The 23,069-nt window shown below is 33.1% G+C and overlaps 1 protein-coding gene across 4 annotated transcripts in view; it reads left to right on the forward strand.

The window, feature by feature from the left end:
* The window catches only part of LOC136032221 (ero1-like protein), a 58,857-nt gene that overhangs the window by 18,101 nt on the left and 17,687 nt on the right, over positions 1-23,069 (forward strand). For 3 of the 4 annotated variants that reach the window (XM_065712452.1, XM_065712445.1, XM_065712438.1), the window contains exons 2-8: positions 6,256-6,429; positions 8,640-8,759; positions 12,034-12,183; positions 13,479-13,555; positions 14,377-14,571; positions 17,371-17,453; positions 22,614-22,706. In XM_065712452.1, coding sequence (XP_065568524.1) covers positions 6,274-6,429; positions 8,640-8,759; positions 12,034-12,183; positions 13,479-13,555; positions 14,377-14,571; positions 17,371-17,453; positions 22,614-22,706 — 874 coding nt within the window. In that variant the 5' untranslated portion in view covers positions 6,256-6,273. Of the gene's footprint in view, positions 1-6,255; positions 6,430-8,639; positions 8,760-12,033; positions 12,184-13,478; positions 13,556-14,376; positions 14,572-16,379; positions 16,427-17,370; positions 17,454-22,613; positions 22,707-23,069 lie in introns of all 4 variants that reach the window. The other variant, XM_065712461.1, reaches the window with a different exon arrangement.

Consider the following 23,069-nt stretch of genomic DNA (forward strand, 5'->3'; position numbering starts at 1 on the left):
TGCTTTAGCTAATGCTGTAATTTTCATAAAGATACCTTGACTTTTTGGGGATGTTTCCCTCCGTTTTTGAGAACTGGGCAAATTTTTGCAGACTTTCAACTTTGATAGGTAATATTAAACCTGAAGAACTTTTTATATTTGAAATCAATATAGAAGTTCAATTCTTTTGATGTATTTGTTGTTATCAAAACTCTGTTTTTTAAATTTTTGATTATTATTGAGCCATGTTGCTCCATATCTTAAAATCTTGACTCAGACAACATGAAGCTACCATTTATATTCCAAGGTACATCTATCCGCCTAACTTTTCAAACAGTTCGTGGTAACGAACTGTAAGGTAACCGAAACTCTAAAAAACGGAATTTTGATACCAATAGATACATAAAAAAAATCGGATTTTTATGCTGATTCAAGTTTAAGTCCTACCAATAAAAAGTTACAACCTTGAAAAAAATTGCCTTATTTTTAAAAAAATGGGGGAACAAACCACCCCCCCCCCTAAAAGTCATATGATCTTAATGAAAATGACACCATCAGATTCAGCGTATCAGAGAACCTCTCTGTAGAGGTTTCAAGCCTTTATCTGCAAAAACGGGGAATTATGTTGTTGTTGTTTTTTTTGCCAGAAGAAAGGTCATAGATGCGTATTTTTCGTATCAACCAGATCGTTTTAGAATATCGCTCATTCGACTGGAAATTAAAAGTCCTAGTGCATAAGTGACCCCAAAAATTGGAGGGCAACTAGGCCCCATCCCATGCTCATTTTTTCTAAAGTCACCCGATCAAAATTTTGTGATTGCCATTTTGTTCAGTATAGTCGAAAAATGTAATAACTATGTCTTCGAGGATGACTTAATCCTCCACAGTCCCCAGAGAAAGGGCTGGAAGTTGTGAACGTGGCCTATTGTTTACATATAGTATTGGCTATCGGGAAGTATACAGACGTTTTTAGGAGGGATTTTTTCAGATGGGGGGGGAGAGAAGGTTACGCGGGAGGAATTTTTCATGGGGGAAAGGAATCTTCCATGAAGGAAGCACCGGATTTCCCCAGCATTATTTAAAAATGATTAGAAATTAAATATAAAAAAAAAATCAACTGAAAGTAAGGAGAAATATTAAAATGAACTGAAAATATTATGTGTATAAGGAGGGGGGTTGCTTCTCCTCAATAGCTCGCTCTTACACTAAAGTTGTTTTTTAACTTCTAAAAGAGGTTATTATTCTAATTAAACAGTCTTTGTGATTCAGGAGTCACTCTTAAATAACTGGAACAAAATCAAACTTAGGCTATTATAAGGTTATTAGTAGTTAAAAATAAATTAATATGGGCATTTCGTTTTAACTATCTATGTACAATGAGCAATCTTCAAAACCTGCATTAATTCAAAAATTTTCAGAAATTAAATAAAAAAAAGTTTATTTCTAACTAAAGTAAGGAAAAACATTCAAACAGAAAACGCACGGAAATTTTTTCGTATATGAAAGGGCCTGTCCCCTTAATGCCCCGCTCTTTACGCAAAAGTTTTTTTATTGTTTTAAAAAGTAGAGTTGTGAGGAAGAGTCAAACTTTAGTACAAAGAGCAGAGTGTTGAGGAGGGGACAACCCCTTTCATCTACGGATTAATTTTTGTTCGTTTTAAGTTTTAATGTCACTCCCTACTTTCAGTTAAAGAAAAACTTGTTTTTTTATTTAGTTGTATACAAGAACCCAGTTCTACAACGCAAGATAACTGAAATAAATGATCTGACTGATTGTTATTAAAGTCTACTGGTAGATGCACGCTAATACACACAGATGAGTCTTAATTAGTGTTATAGTTGGTATTACTTTCACAGCTAAGTAACAATAATTAACTTCAAGAACTATAACGTAGAACTGAATCCACAAAAGTAGCAAGCTCACAAGAGGATTGGCCTTGGTTTTTCAGTTGTCGAGCAGGTACAGAATAGGGAGTCATGTCCTCAAGCTCAAATATGTTCAGACCGTATTTAGTAATAAAATATTACTGAGACAAATCACACTAAACCCAAAACACATTGAGGTTGTGTCTTGTCAGAAAGTAGATTTAAAATTTTCTAGAATTACTGCACTGTAGAATTCTGACATGTAGGCATCTCAACTTCGGACTTGAAGGCCTGAACACCAGAGACCTGACTATATTATTGCTAAGGGAGATACATTGGCTAAATATTACTGAAAGAGAATTTCTTTTGTAGTATACTCCTGTTTAAGAAAGTCGTCTGTCAGAAACACATATGGGGTGATATCCTGGTTCTCAACCAGTCTATACATCATTAATGCCCCCTCCTTCTGACGTATATTTATTGGTATTTTATTTATTTGATTAGCAGTGTTATTTCTAGCTTACCTGTGTTCCTTTCCTTCACTCTCTAGATGTCTGGAGATAGCACTAAACTATATAAAAATGTTAATATTTTGCCTATTTTTTTCAATTAGCATTATAAACGAAGTGGTGTAGAAAATAATTAGCCGACTTTTCTGTATAGCTTAGGACTATACCAATGTATTCGGGAGGGGGGGGGGTCTGCAATGTGGTTATAGTGGAAGCAACTGAGATAATCCAATGAATATAATTTTTCGGAATGTAACGATGCAAGGACTGTTTCACAATGTTTCGCTAATACAAATGGATAAGCTACACGAATTTAAGAAGGTATTTAAATAACTTTTTTCCCAGTCTTCAAACCAAAATTAGAATATTGGAAGACATGGAAATGATACAGGTCAAATAGGGCTCGGAAACGTTGCCACTTCAAAATCCAGACGAAGATTTGCTAAACTTTTTCTAGAGGAATTGTCTGCAAATAAATCTAGGTACCTGATTCACTGACTGTATGTCAAACAATGAGCTTTAAAGAAGTAGTTTTCTTGCACATACTAGGACTAAAATAAAAGAAAGGTTGAGATTGCTAGGAAGCATTTTCTGGATGAAGGATGACATATTGCCAAAGATTGTACTTTTTGGGCATCAATCTGGGGACAAACCAAAAGCAGGATTTTTTTTAAATGGGTTTCAAAGAGACCATGAGGAAGGATTTAAAGAAAATTGGGACTTCATAGGGCAGGGTAAAGAGAGAAGTTTTGAATAAATTGGGGGTGGAGAAGTAGGAAGCGCAGCTGTTTAGTCTTCAGGTTGCTTGGTAGAGCAGTGAGTTTTAGCACTTGTATTAGTTATAAACTGTAATTTCCTTTAGCCTCAATTTGCTAATTGCAAACCCGAAATTTTTTTGTGGGCGTGAGAATTGTGAGACAGGGCGTAAAAGTCCAAGTGAAGTTCATGAGTCGCAGATGTTGCGACACTTCATGGGGCCTCTGCACTAGAGGTCTAGTTTAATCTGCTATGTAAGTATTTATGCATCGAGATTATGATCTTTTTTTTGCTATCTTGAGAAGCCGTTGAGTTAGTCAAGTAAAAATTTCAAAAACAGATATTTTGTCCTATTTATATCCTAGGGAGATATTTTGATGTGAACATATCCTCATGGAAAAATCTTGCGTCAGCTGAATAAAACTTTAAGTTAATGTGTAAACCAGATCTGAGTTTTATATTTGGGGTTTTTATTGCCCAGCTTGGTACAATTAGGGAAGTTTGGCATCATGGCTTAGGCAAATTTTGTTTTGGGAGGGGAAACAGCAATAATAATACACTACTGCAATTTTGTAGTTGCAATAATTAAGTTATAATCAATAGGGAATTAGCTCATAAAATGGATCATAAGTTAACATGGATCTTACATGATAGTATTGTAAATGTAAATCATTGGTAATATTGTAAATTAAAAGCCGGCAGGACAAATGCAGGACACCAGGGGCGTAATTCTCTATGGGATAGGGGAAGTAACTGCCCCTACCAGATCTCGATTTGCCCCCAGGGCCACAGCGTGCCCCCCCCCCCCCCAGCTGAAATTTAGTTTCTTCCAAAATCTTGTCAAAACTAAAATAAAACTGCATAATTCAAGCATCAACAGAAACAAATCAATTTTTTAGTATATATTTACCTCTGTAGTACTATAAGTTACCTTTATATAGTGCTATAAGTACCTTTAAAAGCTCTGCAGTGTTTCACGATAGAAACACCGATGTTACTTTTTATAAACTACTTTACTAGCCAGATACCTGGCTCAATCTCCTTTTAATTGACCTCCAAAAGGCTTTTGATCTTGATAGTCATAACTTTTTTGTTGAAAAATTGCTGAACGAATTTAAAGTACCTCATGTTCTAGTCAGTATTATTGCATCTTTTCTGTCAAATAAGATTCAAGTTGTTAGGTACAAAAATGTTTAATCTGATTCACTCTTTATTTCTTGTGGAGTTCCGTAGGGTACGCTTTTAGGTCCTTTACTATTTTTGGTAATGATTAATAATCTTGGTAATGAATTAGCTGATCGATGAAAGTTGTGGATGATATGTCATTGCTCGAAGAAACATTAAGAAGTGCAGAAGAAACATTAAGAGCAGTGCAATGGAAATTCTCGAAGACATTGTAAGTGAAGCAGCCTAGTCAAAATTGGAAGTCAATTCCCATAAATCTAATATTATGACCCTCAGTTTTCTTGAATCAAAGCCAACATTTACAACTCCAATACCTAATGAAACAATCACCACAAAACTAGACTCTTAGGGGCCACACTGACTAGTGGTTTGAACTGAGAGGCCCACATTTGCTATATTGTTAAACAGGCTAGTGCATCTCTGTCTCTCCTTAAGCTATTTGCTCAATTTTCATGTCCATACGCGCATATCCTCCGCCTTTACATATCTTTTATCCGTCCACTGCTTGAGTATGCTTCTCCCGGTGTGGAATTTTGGCCTTACGGCGGATCAGTTCGATAGGGTAGAATTTATCTAGAAGAGAACCCTGAGAATTATTTACGGTCAGGGCAAAGTGCCGTACAATCTCCTCCTTAAGGAAATCCACCTCAATTGATAGCCTTGCAAAGAACTGTCGCTGAGTCAGATTGTCCTTTCATAAATTGGATTTTTCATCTATCAGGGAAGCATTTTGTGTTATTACCATTTTCTCTTTCTAATTGTTATTCCACGTGTTATGCTACTATATAGTATGGGTGAAAATTAAACCTTAATATATACTCAAATATCGTAGCACCTTCAGAGTTATGCTACTCTATCGAGAATGTGGCTACTCTAACTCGTGGGGATGCTAAATATCTATGTTTTAACAATGGAGTGTTTTCAATTGCAAGAAGAAAACACAACAAAAACTTTCTAAAACAAAATGCTAGAGCAAAAAAAAGCTCTAAATTCAAACTTACATCAAAAATAAAATATCCAGAACCAATGACACTAATAGCAATTATGGCCTGACCCATATTTTCTTTCTGTTACTGGAATTTTGGAAATTTGACAAAGATGCTGCAGGATTGAAATGAGTAGGTAGGTAGGTAAGTTTTATTTTATCCACAATACAAACATAAATAAAAATAACAACACTAATAAATTATTGCAGCAAAAACTTTCAATAACTTGTTATTCAACAACTTTTTTTTTTAACAAATCTATTCTTAGTTATTTCTTTGTATGAGATCCGGCACGTCAATTGGTCCCCGTCCCAACCGTTTTTAAAAAAATACTCTTTTGTATTTCATTGAAAGAATCATCTTTTTTTAATATATTTTTACTGGGAGTTGATAAACAATAAAGTTGCTGTTCCCTAGCTTTTGAAAAATACATTTTATCCATTCCCCCAAATTTTTGTGAATGGGTGACAGTTATGCAGTTTACACATGTATGTTGCTGACAGCTCACGCTTTTTTTTCTAAAAATAAACAAAAATCAGCTAACATATTCAAAACAGAAAAGTAAGCTTTAAATAACTAAAAGAACTGTATAAAAAACATGTATATTTTCAATATTTCTAGTATATCTAAGAATTGCACAATCCAAGTTCCTTAAAAACTGGGGAGGGGGGATTAAACTCTAAAGATTCAGTTGATTCGCAAACTTTGAGGGGATTTTTTTTTCATGAAGATGTAAGACAAGATATGAAATACTGTCTTTCAAAGTCTAGGGAGAGGAGCATTTTGGGGGTTTTTGATTTTTTAATGGCACTGCTAAAGAAAGGTACTTTTCACAACCCTCCTCGTCCCCTCCCAAGTTGGTGTCTCTTGTCTCAATGAAGGGTCAAGATGAAGAACTACTTTTTCACTCTTTTTTCATGTATCACTACACATTTCACGTGTTGCGACTTATACTGATTTTCTTTTTATTGCAGTTAAACACATTCGAAACTATGGTCAAGCTTGTATGCAGTTTAGCTTTTGCGCTTATTATCTTGTCTGCATCTATTAAGTGTCATAGTTCATTCTCTCCATTCTTACACGCAAAAAATGCTGGACAACCATCAAAATATGGAAACAAAGCTATTAGTGAAAGATGCTTCTGTGAGGTAAAGAACATTGCTTTTAGATTTTCTGAGGTTTGGAGCATAATCATAATATTCTTGGTAAATGAAGTGAAAGGTTAGGTAAAGCTAATTTAAAAGACGATGTAATGAAATAAGATGATAGTTTATTGATAAATGACTACGGTATTACTAGTCAAACTCACGTTCCAAGTCAAATAATTTAAAAATCATAACATTTGGAATCAAAATAGTTAAGAATAAGAGTAATAACCAAAATAACTGATGACTAAAAAAGGATTACATGAAATACTAGATTAAAAAATAGAGCTTAAAATTTGAAACACAAAAAAAAGCTTGAGCCAAAAAAGCATAACAAATGGGTAAAAAACGGAAATCGCAAAAGAAAAAGCGGTAATAATAATTGATACAGTACTCCATCGACTAAAAAAGAGACAAAAGAGCTGCTTTTGGTTCAGTACCTTTATCAAGAATTAAAACGGTGCTCCAAAATAAAGGCGACGAAACTTTTGTCAAAATCTCCCTATAACATCAAAGATTGGAGAGTATGTTGGAATTGTTATTGAGGCTAATCGCCACACATGGGTTCTAGTGGGGTTGTGAAATTCGGGGAAATCTTCCCAGTGTGTAAATTGGCGGACTTGGCAAAACGCAAGCAAATTTTGTCCCACCTTTCTTTTAAGGTTATAATGCGATCTGCTTTAAGAAAGAAGAAGTATGGGATATATGTCTATTATAATATATATCATTTATATAATGAAAATTTTCTGTATATATATATATATATATATATATATATATATATATATATATATATATATATATATATATATATATATATATATATATATATATATATATATATATATTTATATATATATTTTTGTTATATATATATAAAATTACTTTTGTATAGTAATTTTTACTTTTTTACTTTTTTATATTTTAATTTTTACTTTTTTATATTATAATATATATATATATATATATATATATATATATATATATATATATATATAATATATATATATATATATATATATATATATATATATATATATATATATATATATATATATATATATATATATATATATATATTAAACGCTTCGCGCCACCCCAACACCTAGTTGGTGGGGGCGCTTCGCAACCCCCCCCCCAAGCCCCCACACGTGCGTAAGTCGTTACGCGCCATTGTAGTTGTGTCCCTGTGTCCCACCTCTGAATATAGATATATATATATATATATATATATATATATATATATATATATATATATATATATATATATATATATATATATGGTTGGGAGGATGTCATAAATAAAGATTTAAAGGAAATGGGAACTTCCTGGGAGGGTGTAAGGAGGGAGACTTTAAATAGATTAGGTTGGAGGAGGAGCGTGCGTAGCTGTGTTGGCCTCAGGCGGCTTGGTGCTGCAGTGAGTTATTAGTAGTAGTAGTAGTATGCCCCCCACTAGCTGATCTAGCTCCTCATATTTGATGCGTACTATGATTTTATCGCCTTGGCTGCAATTCTTTTCCCAGAGATCAGATAGTCCGAATAAATACTAGCTTAAATGCTAAGCTACACCCTGACTGAGTCTCGAATTGGGAATTTTATATTACGAATTCTCAGATAATCATCTGCTGATGCTTACAGAATTTTGTGAATTGCGCTTTGAATTGAACAGGTCACGAAACAAATTTCACCTTTTTCTTTCAAAAATATTCATCCTTGGAAATGTTCGAAATTATCTTGAGGTAGTTAGTGCTTCGCAAAATTTGAAAAAAAAAATGATTTTTTTATCTAGTAACAAGTATAATTTTTTTATGGTTACGCCTTGAAACAAACCAACTGCTATGGGTTTTTCAAGACCGGCTACTCCGAATGAATGCCAGATCAAATGCCATGTTACGACCCCTCTCCCTGATTCCTGTCACTGATTGTGCATTTTTTTTATATGGGCTGTATTATGTATTTCCATGTTACCATTTATTGACGTGCGAGGCATTTTATGATCTCTTTGAGAACTTATACAGGAACAGTTACCACTACACTGCACCTGACCTGGGTTGTGATCCAAACAGGCCTTTCCATAGTGAAATGGGAATTTTTGTAATCACGTTTGATAACATGTTTTATCTTACAAAAGTGTCTTGATAGGTATTATCTTAAACTGTCACCTTTTCTGGGCTATTTACTGCTAAGTTTAATTCAACTCTATTTTTCAGCTTGAAGGGTCTGTCAATGACTGTGAATGTAACGTTGCCTATGTAGACTCATTGAATAACAACAAGATTTTCCCGAGAATAACAAGCCTTTTAACTAAGAATTATTTTAGGTTTTACAAGGTAATTTTTCATAAGCTTTTGAAATTATTCAGTGTTTCAGCTTTATTTTCTGACTAAGTTGTACTTCATTTTTCCCTCTATCCTTCTTGACTATTAATTGGTTAAATTTATCTAGGCTTAGCACTTTTTTACTTGTAAGGTAGTTGTTTTTGCGGCATTGCTAATTTGCTTTTAAAAGGTAAATTTCAGAAAATCTGGAATATATTCAAACCCCATATTTGTTCTTTTTTTTTTCCATGTTCATGTAAATTGTCATCCCTGGTTAGAGGATACTGGCGTTATGATGTCTTTACAAGGCAAGACGTTTTCCCAGGGACTGGGGACTAGAGGTTCCCTCGGAAGGTCTACCTTTAGAGACACTCTACCTTTCCACCATATTTTTTAGAGAGGGTTTACCTTTCGAATGTCCATGTGTTACAGAACATCCACTTTACAGAGGATGTGACGTTTTTTTTAATAAAGTGCCTGAAGCATTTATATATAAAACTACATACATCCACAGAGGTTTGCGTCATGCAAAAATTTGGGGATGACTTAGGCTACTTAGCTTCCTCCCCTTCTTGAGATTTGTCCTCATGGTGTGAAGGCCCTCATCTCAGAAAACTATAAAATTTTGGGCCTATTGCTGTTGATCTTCTTTGAAAAAAAAAAAAAAAAACGGATGGACAAAATTACTGAACTGGATCAAAATTTGGGTTATGAATGTACGTCAGAAGTGTGAGGAGCTGGGTCAAATTACAGTAGATAATGTAGTTACGGATGATGCAGAAGCATGAACAGCAAAGAAAAGAGAGACATGTTTCCTCAGTCGTTTATTGGAGACTATTTTAGGAATTCGGTTCAGTTGCAAAGCACCTTTCGCTGGCTTTCTTGTATGAGTGAAGGTTTTAGAACCCAGACAGTATTTCTGTCGCCGGGATGCCCAAAGACCGAATATATGGGACGGGCTTATGAAAGATCCTTTAAGGGGAAAGAAACAAGAGAAGTGCTAGATCTACGATTTTGTAAAAATAAAACCCAAATATTTGAGTGTATTTTGGGAGTTACCATCTCAGAAAATTTCAATACTAGAAGATGAAGGAAAATAATTCACTAGTTTCTCATACTTGGTTAGTCGATAATGTGACGATTTTATGGTAGTTGTTTTTGTCAAAAAGCCTCTCTTTTGAAGTCTGTTGGAATGAGTGGTAAATATTTGTTTCCGTTAGAACTCATTTTTAATGTCGTGCACTTTATCATCCATATGATACAAATTGCCTAATACTTAATTTGGCTTAATTCCACCTACTATTGAATTTTTAGTAGTTAACACCAGTTTAGGCTGTTTATTGGAAAATGAGTTTGTCCCTTTTAATTTATCCCAATGATTTTTTTTTCCCAATGGTTGAATTTAATGCTTGTAGGCGTTAAGCCATTTATATTACTTTAAAAATGTAAAAAGAAGTCTAAAGTAAGATACTGCAAATATGGAAATTACGTGGGATAATGTATAACTAAAAATGTTTCTTTTGTCTAGCCTATCAAAGAACGTTCGAATTATGAGACAGGGTATTGACTTGTTTAATTATTTACTTTGCCATTAACCTGACCTGATCAAATATTGAGTATAACCCTGTCAATGTTGACAGTTTAACCTAAAGTAATTAAAGAGAGTTTAAAACGATAAGCAAGGTATTTTTATTTGAAGAAGGTTCACCTGAAAAATCCTTCGTTGTTTGATCTAAAATATTTCTATGTTTACAAAATCAAACAAACTGAATTAAAGGTATAGCTAATTCAAATAATCTTTAGTATTTACAAATGTACGAAAATAACGTAAACCTAATAGTTAAAAACAACATAAGGTTAAAAACTGAAAAATAATGCACAAAAATACGAGAAATATAGGAAAGTTCATAGAGATATTGGAATTTTGAAAGGGATTTGTCATCGAAGCCCGACCCCTCTCCCTTTCGCACATCTCTATCTGGCATCAAAATTTGAAACATGTTTACCCTGAGATTTAGCAGAGATATTTGAACCTATAATTTTAGTCTGATATGTCAGACAGAAAGATCATGTTAGTTTGAGCTTTCTTTGGAAGAAGAGGTGGTGGGGGGGGGAGGTCGGAACCTTTTGCTTCTGAGCATACCGCGCAATGAAATATACAGTCCTTATTTTTTCTTACTTTTTAGCTCCTTTTGTATCCTGATCCGTTATTGTAAAGACTGGATTTGTATTCGAATCTTAAAACCTAGTTGAATAGTCTAGATAAGGCGAAATTGTATTGCTTGACTGTTTTTGCAACAACAAAAAAAGTAATACATCCGACCATAACACTGGCGAATTTAGAATTTTTTCTAGTTAATCAGTTTGCTGTTTCGTTAATGATGCAGAACTGTTTGCAACAAAGAAGAAAAAAAAGTTTAATGTAATGCACAAAAACCATCAAAAATTGATGATTTGTCATCAGACCTAATCTATTACCCTATGAAATCTTATAAGATCTATGAATGGATTCATATCAGCTATGGATTACAAACGGGCTATTACGTTCAATTGAGATGAGACAAGAATTTTTTAGAAAAAGGTGAATTTGTGGACCCCAAAGTATTAACCAATAATATTCGGATTTAGAATAGAAACCGAATCAGCCTGCTAAGAAAATTTAATTAAATTTGTTTTTAATTGATTAGTAATTGTAAAAAAAGATAGATTTCTAGTCTAACTGAAACGATTTTAACCATGGAATTACCTCTTTTTTTTTATCATATAGGTGTGCCCTAGAAAAATTCCAATTTTATTTCTATTATTTCAATTGAATGGTAACATTTTACGTTTATTCCTGAAGGATATTAAATTTTTCATTCAGGGAGTGCAAATTCAAAATTGTTCAATAATTAATAATGGCCGTTTAGACTCATTTGTTTTTTGTCTTTGTCTAAATCACTGTTTGCATAATTAACCCGCAGTTGGTCAAAATGCTCAGTTAAAATAGAAAAAAAAAATGTGATCTGGGTGGAAATTTGGAAGAGAATATAAAGAAAATTGTACACTGTCAAGACTTTGTGGAAGGAGCGTATCGTCGGGCTTTAGAAACAGGTGTATTATTTTCCATGTTATTTTCCTATTTATTTTTTATATCTCTTCTAGAACCTAGAAACGTGTTCATTTTTTTAATTGTTTGCTAGTATATGATATCTTATTGCTATACGAAACATAGAGGAATCTCTTATTAATTTTGAGTGATAAGTTTTATAAATGCCAGTTATAATAGTTTTGTTTTGTCTTTTAGGTTCATCTGTTTAAAAAGTGTCCTTTTTGGGATGATAACGAAGGCAAATGCTCCCTTAAGTTTTGTGCCGTTGAAGAATGTCCAGCCGACTCTCTACCTGATGGCTTAAAACATTCCAATGATACGTTGAAATCATCCAACAGAATATTTGTAAGTATAGAAAACAAACTAAGTTATTTAAAAGTATTATTAGACAACCGAAACAGCGGTGGCAATTGGGTTTGCCCTCTCGTTCAGGGTATTTACCCCCTCCAAATTTTTTATATATCCCCACTCTAGATTAAGAAAACTACTTCTTTGGTTATTTTTATTTGAAATATTGTTTATTTCGTATTTTAATTGAAAACAAACTGTCAAAAAACAAATTGTCTCCGACCTTTTTATTTTTGTGAACTAATGTTGGTTTCAAAAATTGTTTGTTTTTTTCCAAACTTTTCTCTCTTATTTTACATTTCTTGGGAATACACTGTTTGTACCCCCGAAGGTGGTTATGTATTTGTTGTTAGATTTATTTGATAGCTATTTTGGTAATAGGTCTATGGTATACTAAGAATAATACAGTCATACTAAGCGGATAAAGCCAAAAAAAGTTTTATATTGTATGACGAATAAAAGAAATGAAGAAATGCGGCTTTTTTTAGAAATATCTGTTTGCATTATCTGTTTGCTCTACATAGCTATATTACCAATTATGAGGGTGAAAATAGAGTGACTATTAAAAACTAATCCACCTAACAGTACCGAACCTGAGTATGGTCAATTCTTTTTACCGTAAATTAGCAAACATTTCTTTGTACCCTTAATTATGGCCGGATCAACTGTCATACTTTAAAATATAATTAAATTAGTGATCTAAACTATTTGCTTTTTCACTATTTCACTGTCAATAATTTTTGGGCTTGGGTGTCCTAACCACAAAATGAAAAGGCTTAAAAGGATTTCCTTGACTTATGGGCTTTACTGGAAGACGAGAATGATAAAATATGAAAATCAACAATTTTATGCAATAGGACTAGCTTCTTTAGCTACGACGAGGATCTAAGAGTAATGCTAACAGTATTTTGTGTGAAAGAGAAAATGTTTGCCAAGCATGTGTTGTTTTTATGGATTTCTAGTCCTGTTTAGACTAGTTTTAGATACTAGTCTCTTTAGCCGTCATGGATCCAAAGGGTCTCTCTATCCCTCCTCCTTGGCTTGGGTCCAGTTTACTTTTGCGTATTTTTCGATTATGTTTTTACGAATCTGTCGAGAAATTGGTCGTCAAAACTTTGTCATTCAGTATATTAGTAGCTCTAATATTTAATACGGAATTGTTTTAACATAACATTACCTGTTGATCTCTGGAAATATCCTAAGCATCTTTAGCGGTGTGATTCTTGTTAGGGGACTGCAAAAGTAGTTTTTGGGGGTTGTTCATGTTTTTATTAACGATAATTTTTTTTAAGTTTGGACCTCTGCCAAAAGAAGAACCATGTATACCCTCAAAAGAAGATATTCTTGGCTCAATCAATGAGACGATTAGGTAAGTCTTAAGTTCTTCTTTCTCCGAATCATACTATTCCTCTTTTTTCCAAAGAATTCTTTTTCCGCAAATATGTAATTTAGGTGAAATCATGTCCGAACAGACTATTTTCATAGAGGAACTAGCGATTCATTATTCAACTGTCAACTTCTTTACCGTTTATGGTGCTGGGGAGATTACTAGTCAGTGCTGAGGGGATTAGCCTGAAAGATGTTATCATACAGTGTGATTCATTCAACATATTTTGCTAATTATCATCTCTAATTTGAAGCATCCTAGTTTAAAATTTATTGTGTTGTACTTACTTTCGTTTTTGAATGGAAACAAAACTTTCATATTAAGTCTTCAGTTGATGTCTTGATTCGTAATGAGAGAACTTTTTTAACCATTGCTTTATCTGCCCAAGTGCGGAAGATTTTCGGGTCGTGCTTTTATTTAGGGCAGCAGAGCGAAAGACTGATGAATCAATTCATTTCATTCCCGACAGATAATTTTATTTTTTGACATGAAATAGATAACATTGTGTGTGTCATAGATCATAAATTGAAAGTATATATTATGTATTGAATAGTTGAATGTTTTTATTTGAAATTACGTTGAAATTATTATTTGTAAGCTCTTTGAGCTTACAGTATTATGCAATTGCTCGGTCATTTAGAAGTGTCAAAATTTCAATTCTACGCATTTTTTTTTTTCTTGGGATTTTTTTCGGGGGATTTTTCGGTTCTTTACGGGTTTTTGGGATTATAGTTCCACAATAAAAAATCTACCATGAGGAGAAGATTTAAGATTTTTGTGTTCAACTTGTTATTTTATTTTAGCAAAGCCGCTTCAGAGAGTATTGCGACATGGATAGAGTATGATGCTAAAACTTCAAGTTTTTGTGTTGTTGATGAAGAGCCTCCCGAGGACCAGATTTATGTCGATTTGATAGTTAATCCTGAACGTTATACTGGCTATAAGGGTCCAGATGCACATAAAATATGGAAAGCCATCTATGAAGAAAATTGTTTCAAGTAATTTCCTTTTGTCTGAATTGTTCCTTAAACCAATTTCTACTAAAAGGTGTATTTAAGTACATTTAAAGCTGTATAAGAAGTGCATTTAAAGCTAAAAAAAACATAAAAGTGTTGAACGATGCAACACTGTACAACAAATTAAAGAAAACCGATTCTGAAAAATAAATAATCCAAGTAAATAGAACATCACTCATTTTCACTTGAAAACAATGCTTTTAATATAAAATAACCAGATTGTTTGTCTAGTTTCCGTTTATCTAAGTATTCCTAGAAGTAACTCATTGTCTTTGTAATCAAATGAGCATAAATCTAGAGTGAGAACATTTTCTGAATCTAAGTGGGGACTTCCCCGTAATCCCCGTAAATTCTCAAGCTAACTATAGCCTAAAATACCAAAGTCATTGAATTAAAAATGTGTTTTGCCTCCTGGACTCATCTTAGGGATATTCTTATCTGAAAACTGTTTTTTATGAAAAATTTCTCATTATTGTTTTAAAATTATGAAGTTTTTCTGGCGATTTTCGTTTATGTTATCACAACGAACCTTGGAAATAAACAATCAAAATAATTCATCAAATTTGAAAACGTTCTATGACTGTATTAAATGAGACAAGCTGTTACAATCTGATGATTCCCAAAGACAACTGGACAGATTGAGTCCTGCTACAAGAGTCCATATGTTATAAATCCCCTCTAAATGCTCTGCCTCATCTGAAATAAATCCTCCATGCGTATTTGTCTTGAAACTAAGTTGATGCGCATGATTTTGAATTTTGTGTGACCTAGCTATATTTGTTTACATTAAAAAATAAGCAGATTAATTATAAGCGGAAAAATCACGATGATAACCTTTTCAAATTAACCAGACATCCAGTTTTCCTTGAACTTGCTGCCTATTTGTCAGTTATTTTCCTATTCTGTTTATTTAATTAACTAATTCTGGTCATTCCACAATTAACTTGCTATGTCTTTCCTTTTTTTTTTGTCTTGTTGTTTTCTGTACTGCGCTCAAGGGCTTTTAACTCCTTTGTTAAGTCAAAATAGCTTATATTTAAGGAAATCTATTCACTAATAAAGAAATTTGAATAGGCAAACTTAAAATTGCATTGCGAAATTTTCTGTTTGTAAGGCATTATTGATGTAACTATACACCTTGCCTGCTTCTTGAATATTCCTGTGGGTTTTAAATATTCGCTAGTAATGATATAAGTAAATTTTATTGTTATTTACCAATGAGTTTCTTACAATCCACATACGGATTGAAGACAGAGGGCTATCGAATATTATTTGAACTAGGCAAAAGCCGAAAAAGAAGCAAAAATTATATTCCAATGCCATCTTTCAGTCAAACTCAGCGAGTGATTGCAATAACTCTTAAGTTCTTCCTTATTACCGTGCCAATGCCTGGTATATATGCATAGTATACAAAAGGTTTCCCAGTAGTGTATAATTGGTTTTAATGGTATAATTTATTCCTGACTAGTTACTTTTTGTTGAGACCATAAAGGGGTTTTAATGGCATAATGTATGCGTGTTCACAACACTTGCTGATCAAAATCTCTCAAATTGGAATTTCCAATACATTGTTAAGATTCAAAGTCGAAGAGACAAAATCATAGTAATTTTTTTTTTTGTTTTTTTTTTTTTCAGAAATTCTACAAATTCTTTTTGCAGATTATGATATTTTCAGTTTTTCCATATTTTTCTTGTTTATTTTGAACTTATTTTTTGCTGCTTATTCACCCTGTGCCTAATACAAGGATTGCTCTGAAAAACTTTTTGTTTCTAGCTTTTATTTTTTCTAGGCCCAGTCTTGAATACAGTCTATTTACTGACACTCGGAACATGGGAGGTAAATTAGTTCCGAACAAAATTTTGTTAATTATTCTTTATATTTTTACTAATTTTTTACTAATTATCTATATTTATATTAATCGTTATATCTTCTCTAAATGTCTTCTTTCTGTACTATCCTTTCTAATCTTTAATTTAATTATTTTTTCTGCATCGAATTTAAAAAAAAAATGTTGTTGAATTAGTTTATCAGCTCTAGGATGTATAAAGTAAAAGTTTCTTAAAGCCCAAGAAAAAAAACCATTGCAGAAGAAATAAAAACTCCTCGTAGAACAAAGCCACCTCAGGCCAACACAGAATAACAGGCCACCTAAGGCCAAGGTTGAAGCCCTGTCATTTTTTTGGCTATATTTATTTTGAGGGCTGTAACTCTTTAAGGGCTTTGTGAATGGGATGTTTGAACCATAGCTCCCAGGACTTGCTGACGTGACTAGCATTTCCTTGGGCCATGTATTTTCAGAAAATCTCCTTTTAAACCTCTGGACTATTTTATATTAAAACTTCGGGTTCATTCTGAAGCTATTTTGTCAGTTTTCTTATTGCGGTTGCCGTATTTCGTAAAGTGTGCTTTATAGAGATAACACAATACTTGAATAATAATGCTCTTTGCATTATATTTTACTATTTTTGATTTCCGCAAATGGTTAGCAATGCTGTATTGCTCTCTGATTTTCTTAACTTATCCTCTCTTCTTGGTAGTTTTAATTTGTTTGTTTGGTTTTCTGTATTAATGAAGAGACGTATTATGATGTCACCTCTGTCATAAATCCACACGAGTGATATCCCAATAACCTGTTCAATGGGCTTTCCTCTTTTTCTCCTCTCAAATTCGGAGGTCAAAGCGTACCTTTTGATTTCAGGTTTTTGTATATAACTATTAACCAACCATCTATAACCATTTAATTTTTCTCTTTATAATTACTTATTTTCTTACTTTTGCAGTCTGTCTTCTATCATCTTTTCTGATTTTCTTTTCCTTCAGTCATCTTCGTGTGAGCGTTTTATCTGTTCTTCACTTTCTCAAGGTAATTTAAATCGGGATTGCCTTTCTCTGGTGGTTGGAATTTTTTTTTTACTACTATTATTTAGCTTTTAAAGTTTGCCGTGAAAATTCATGCAATTCCCTGTATAATTTCTAGTTCACACACTCTGAAAGATGATTGCCAGGTGTGAACTAGTTGGTTAGCATTGAAGAAGATAAATATTATTGCCTATCTTTAAATTGTTATTGAGATTAGCTGACTGTTTTTGTGTCCTGTTTTACTTTCGTGTAAACTATCTTTTTCTTTATTCAAGATACCGAAAAAATAATTACAGGGGCTGGAATATTCTGGTAGTAATAATTTATTTTTAACCCACTAAAATACAAGGCAAATGGAATAAATAAAAGATAATGAAAGAAAAATAACACAATTATACGAGAGATAAAACATATATAACACAGCCATAACTCAACTAACGAAAGAAGCTCTAACAGATAATACAATTATAAAACGAAATCAGGTGAAAACTAACGGATAAATAAACGAACTAAGGGGTGGAAGGGGCCCAGAGAAAAAAACATAATCCTTTTCTAATTTTTAGTTTAACTTCCGCAAAGAAGTAATAATGTCAGAAGCCCCTAAATACCGAATTATTTTCGTGTTCTATAAGACCGGGGTAAATAAAGCAGAAACTTACAATAGCGGAAATACAATATACGTAATTCAGCCAGATCCTTTTTTTCAGGATATGTGAAATACCAGACATGAAACGTATTGAATGGTTACAATAGTGGAAATATAGCAATGCAGGCGCTTTTCAAGAATAATGACCACGATTAGCCATCGATTTTACCATAACCCACTTTAAGTGTTTCTTTAACATCCCGTACAATATTAGTCCTAAAAGTTAATAGATTCGAACAAATATGAATGCCTAATTACTGTAAGTCAGAGACACAACGGACGGAGAAGTTAGAACACGGAAGATAAATGGGCATAATACTTTGCATTAAACATCAGGTACTCATACTTATCAGTATTCAATGACAGACCAACACTTTGGAAATGTTTTGAAATAGATAATACGGGATTCGAGAGGCTGGATCTAGATCGGCTTAAAAGAAGTATATCATCCGCATATCCAATATAAGAGACATTTACCAAATCATAAAAAAAGAGAGGGCATAATTCTGGATAGCACACCGTGGATACAAATACTGAAAAGATAAGGGGGGAAAGCACCACCTTGACGCACTCCCGAACGGATTGGAATATTCCCATAAAAATTAGACGGAAACTTCAACCGAATAACTATATCAAAACTGAAGAACCCGAACGACAGAAACGTTGACTCCAGAACTGACAAGGGAAAACATAACTTGAGCATGAGAAACACTGTCAAAAGCTTTAGTGTTTGAGTAAAATAATAAGTAAAAGTAAAAGTGGTCTTACCATGGTCACCATGGTTACCAAGGTTGGGAAATCTGCTAGCCTCCTCCTCTAAAAAAACAACTTTATATTTGTTAAAATTTCTGATCTTGCACTATTTAGTGTGTGTATGAAGCTGAATATACGAAATAAAATATCATCTGTTCTTCAGACCAAAAACTTTTGAAGTAAGTGGTTTAATTTGGCCATGTTTGCCATTATGGTACCAATGTCCCATGCTTAGCATAAAACATGATACAAAAAAAAAAAAAAATATGGTGACCATGGTATTAACTAAAGTAAAAGTGGTCTTAACTAAAGTAAAAACTAAAGTAAAAGTGGTCTTAACTAAAGTAAAAACTAAAGTAAAAGTGGTCTTACAGGTTGCTTATTCTTGGCAGCTCAGTGTCTGACTGGTAGAATCTTGACAAAAAGGCTTTAAGGATCGCTCCTCTTAACTTAATACCCTTTCAAAATATTTGATAAGGTTGTTAGGTATATTTTCAAGATTTTTAGAACATTTCGCTTGCAAAATAATCTTTTTTTGTGACGTAACGGAAGATTTTTTAAAGCTCTTTGTTTCTCACCTTTATTTGAATGACCAGATTGCTGCTCAAACAAATTCTTTGTTTTCTTTGAACTGCGCTTTAAAAGCACAGTATAAAAATTCGAACAATTAAAAGTATTAAAATAAAAGTATTATTTTAAACTAAATAGATTAAATTTTCTATGTATTATTAAAATTATAAAAATTGTTTCTAAAATAATTATTGTTAATTAAATTAAATTATCATAGAATAAATAAAATTATTCTTATTGATCAAAGCAGCGTAGTTTAAATTTTTTGGGGGCTCGTAAAAATTCATACCTTTTTATTATTTTTAAAGTATATTTTATTTTTAAATTGTTATATTAGTATCCTTTGTGGGACACGCATGATCATAGTAAATTGTAAAATGTGCTACGTTTGGAGGATCACATTTCACTCTTATTTTGTCATTTTGGACATAACAGTTAAAGAAAAATTTGAAAATCATACCAAAATGTGAAAGATGAACAAAAATTATTTAATTGATTTTTTTTAAATAATGCCATCTATAGTATATGCAATTTTCAAACACTTTGTCATAACGAACTGTAAGTGAGAAGTGACTTTGACCAATAGTATCCAAGGTTTAAAAAAAGAAGTTTGATAAAAAAAAATAAATCAATATATAAAAAAGCTGGGATTTTGCTGTTTCTGAATTGTATAAATCATTAAGTTTAATGTTGCTGATTGAAAGCTACGACCCTGAGAAAGTTTGGCAAATTTTTGAAGAAAGGGGGAACACCCTCAAAAAGTCGTTATTTTGCAGTTTTTTCTCGGAGAAAGATCACGAATGCGTGTTTATTCGTTATTTTTGTTGTTGTTTTTTTTTCAGGGGTGATTAAATTAAATGAATGATTCTTGAAGATCGGAAGAGGGCTCATTTGAACGTAAATCAAATGTTCTATTACCATTTTTATGTTACCGAAAAGATAGTGCCGAGCGAATGTGGCGTTTTCTGCCATTTTTCGGCATCAGACTATGATTTTGTACTACGGAGGACAAAGTTGCTATCAATCGAAAATTGCGAAATAGCAAGTCGATCTAAGAGTATCAAAAACTATATTGAGCTTCCCGTTTGCAGAGGAAGTAGTGGTGCATGGCGGCTTATTCGTTTCTGAAAAGTCACGTAGTTCACACAAGAGAAATAGTTAACATTGACATTTATCTTAATGATTGGTTTAACTAAGTCGATTCGTATTAATTTTTATGGAAATTGTGTGTAGTGATGGAAAACATCACTGATGTTGCACATCAGCTATTATGACAGAGGGGTGGTGGATCATAGTATAGGTGGGGAAAGGGGGGGGTAGATGCCTTAACTAGCGCATTTCAATGCCCAAATTCTCTAATTCTTCATAAACCCCCAGACAAATATACGAAAGGATATGGGGGAGGCCTGTAGGAATTAGTATCTTAACATCACTCTTAAGCCTGAATAAGGATGCTAAGGGTTGATACCCCTTTCTTATTGCAGTAGAATCTTTCTGACATTCATTTAAAGCTTCATTTAACTAAACTGATTTAAGTCATATTTCATATAATTACATACAATAATGTGTAAGTGCGTATCAGCTAATATGATGGAAGAGTAATGGTTCATTTTCAGGCGAGGAGTAGGAGAAGATGCCTCAAGGAATGCTTTTTAATGCTCAAATATTCTAGCTCTCATTGAGCCTTCAGGTTTCGCAATAGAATTAGTTTTGGGAGAAGGAAGAGTCGGGTAGAAATTGATATCTAATCACTCTTGATACCCCGGGAATACTTTTTCTCTATGTCTTTATTATTGGTGCTGCAGGGGGGAGGGAGTTGGGTAATAGTGCCCCACCCATTGCGACAATCTTTTTGTATTTAACATGTAATATTTAACTCGTATGCTTACCACCACAAAAGTGGAAAATGTGAGGTGGGATATTATGAGCCTCGCCACGAAAGTTTTTGGGAGATCGGGGGAGGGGATATAGGTGCTACAAGGAGCTTTGTTTTTGTCCATTTTATCTTAACCTATGTGTATTTAAACATATGTATACAGTGTATTTAAGCATCAGAAAACCTTACTGTACAGGTCGCAATGGCTTCTATCTTGTAGAAGATCAAGAGTTACATAGAATCTTTGTGCTCTCTCTGTCCATCCGAAATATCGTAGTAAAAATGTTTAGACGAACCTGTTCAACAAAATCACTGTTCATTGAATATTTTGAGTAAATGTTCAAATTTTATCCAAAATTTTAATTACAATCCGATATTTTAATTCCTAAGCAGAAAAACGGAAAAGTGGGAAACTACCAATCAATTTACCATTATATAAATATACAATTTAACTGCAAAAACTGGGGTATCATGGGGCTGGTAAGCCACTTCACATTCTGTTTAGGCCTGGGCATGATTTGAAAAACGATCAGAAATTAAATTAAAAAAAAAAACAAGTTTTTCAAAGATAGTAAGGAGTAAAATTAAAGTTTAAAATGAATGGAAATAATTTCGTATATGAGGGGAGTGGGGTTGGTTGTTCTTCCCGCAAAAGTTTTACCTTTTGTCTTATTCATTTAAGAACTATTGCTGAAACACAAGGGCGTTTAAATTGGAATAAGAAGCTTTTTTTAATACTAACCAATTTTTAGTATTACGAGCGAGGGGTTGAGAAGTCTGCAGCCCTCATCATATACGGAGTGTTTTCTGTTTGTTTTAAATTCTAATGCCGCTCTTTACTTTAATTAGAAAAAAAAGCTCTTTATGTATAATGTTCTCAAGGAACCGTACTTTAACATTACTTTATTAGAATTTGATGACTATCAAGGAAAATTTTTAGACAAAAATCAACAATAAACCAATCTTTTGAATTGTTTAACTAAAAAGTATTACATGAACTCTTGCAGATGAAACCAAAGCTCATGTTTACGACAAAGAACAGCAAGTACAAATTTTTCGGAAAAATCCGATGCTTCAGTTTTTAATTAAGTTTCAGAAGAATCGCTCCAACTAAAGAAATTGGTTGACTTCCCTTCGCAAAAAGGTGAAGACATTCACTCCTGGTGAAAGATAAGTATTTTAACATTTTTGGGCCTTGAGCAGAATCGCCTGCTGTTAGTCTTTTACCTTTTCTCATAATTCTTAGCTGTCATGGCAAGTTTCTGAATTGTGTCTAGATTTTTTAAGATATTTCTTTTCAAGTCAAATTTATATTTCAGATATGTGTTTTGAGAAACGTGTTTTCTATAGAGCAGTTTCAGGTCTTCATGCCTCAATCAATATTCATCTCTCCCTCAAGTATCTTCATTCGGGTAAGTGACATAATTTCCAGTATTATAATAGACCAGTTTACTAAAATCAAATGGCTGTGAATGATGATTGTGCAATTAAAGGGACGGATCACAATATCTGTGGTTCTGGAAGCAAAGGACTCTATACAAAGCTCTTCTGTCCATCCTTGCAATTGTGCTCTTGCATTGCGCGTGTTTCTTTCAAACGCTTTAACAGCGTAGCCCTTTTGATCTTTTAAATTTTCTATTCAGATGCAAAAGAATTCACACAAAACATCGAAATATATAAAAAAAAATTGACTATAGACGTAACAGAAAATAAATTTCAACGAAAATTTTCATATTAAAAGCAGCGAACTGAGCCTTGGAATCCCCATGTAGAGC

The sequence above is a fragment of the Artemia franciscana genome, chromosome 1 (assembly GCF_032884065.1).
Source record: "Artemia franciscana chromosome 1, ASM3288406v1, whole genome shotgun sequence".
Classification (NCBI taxonomy): Eukaryota; Metazoa; Arthropoda; class Branchiopoda; order Anostraca; family Artemiidae; genus Artemia; species Artemia franciscana.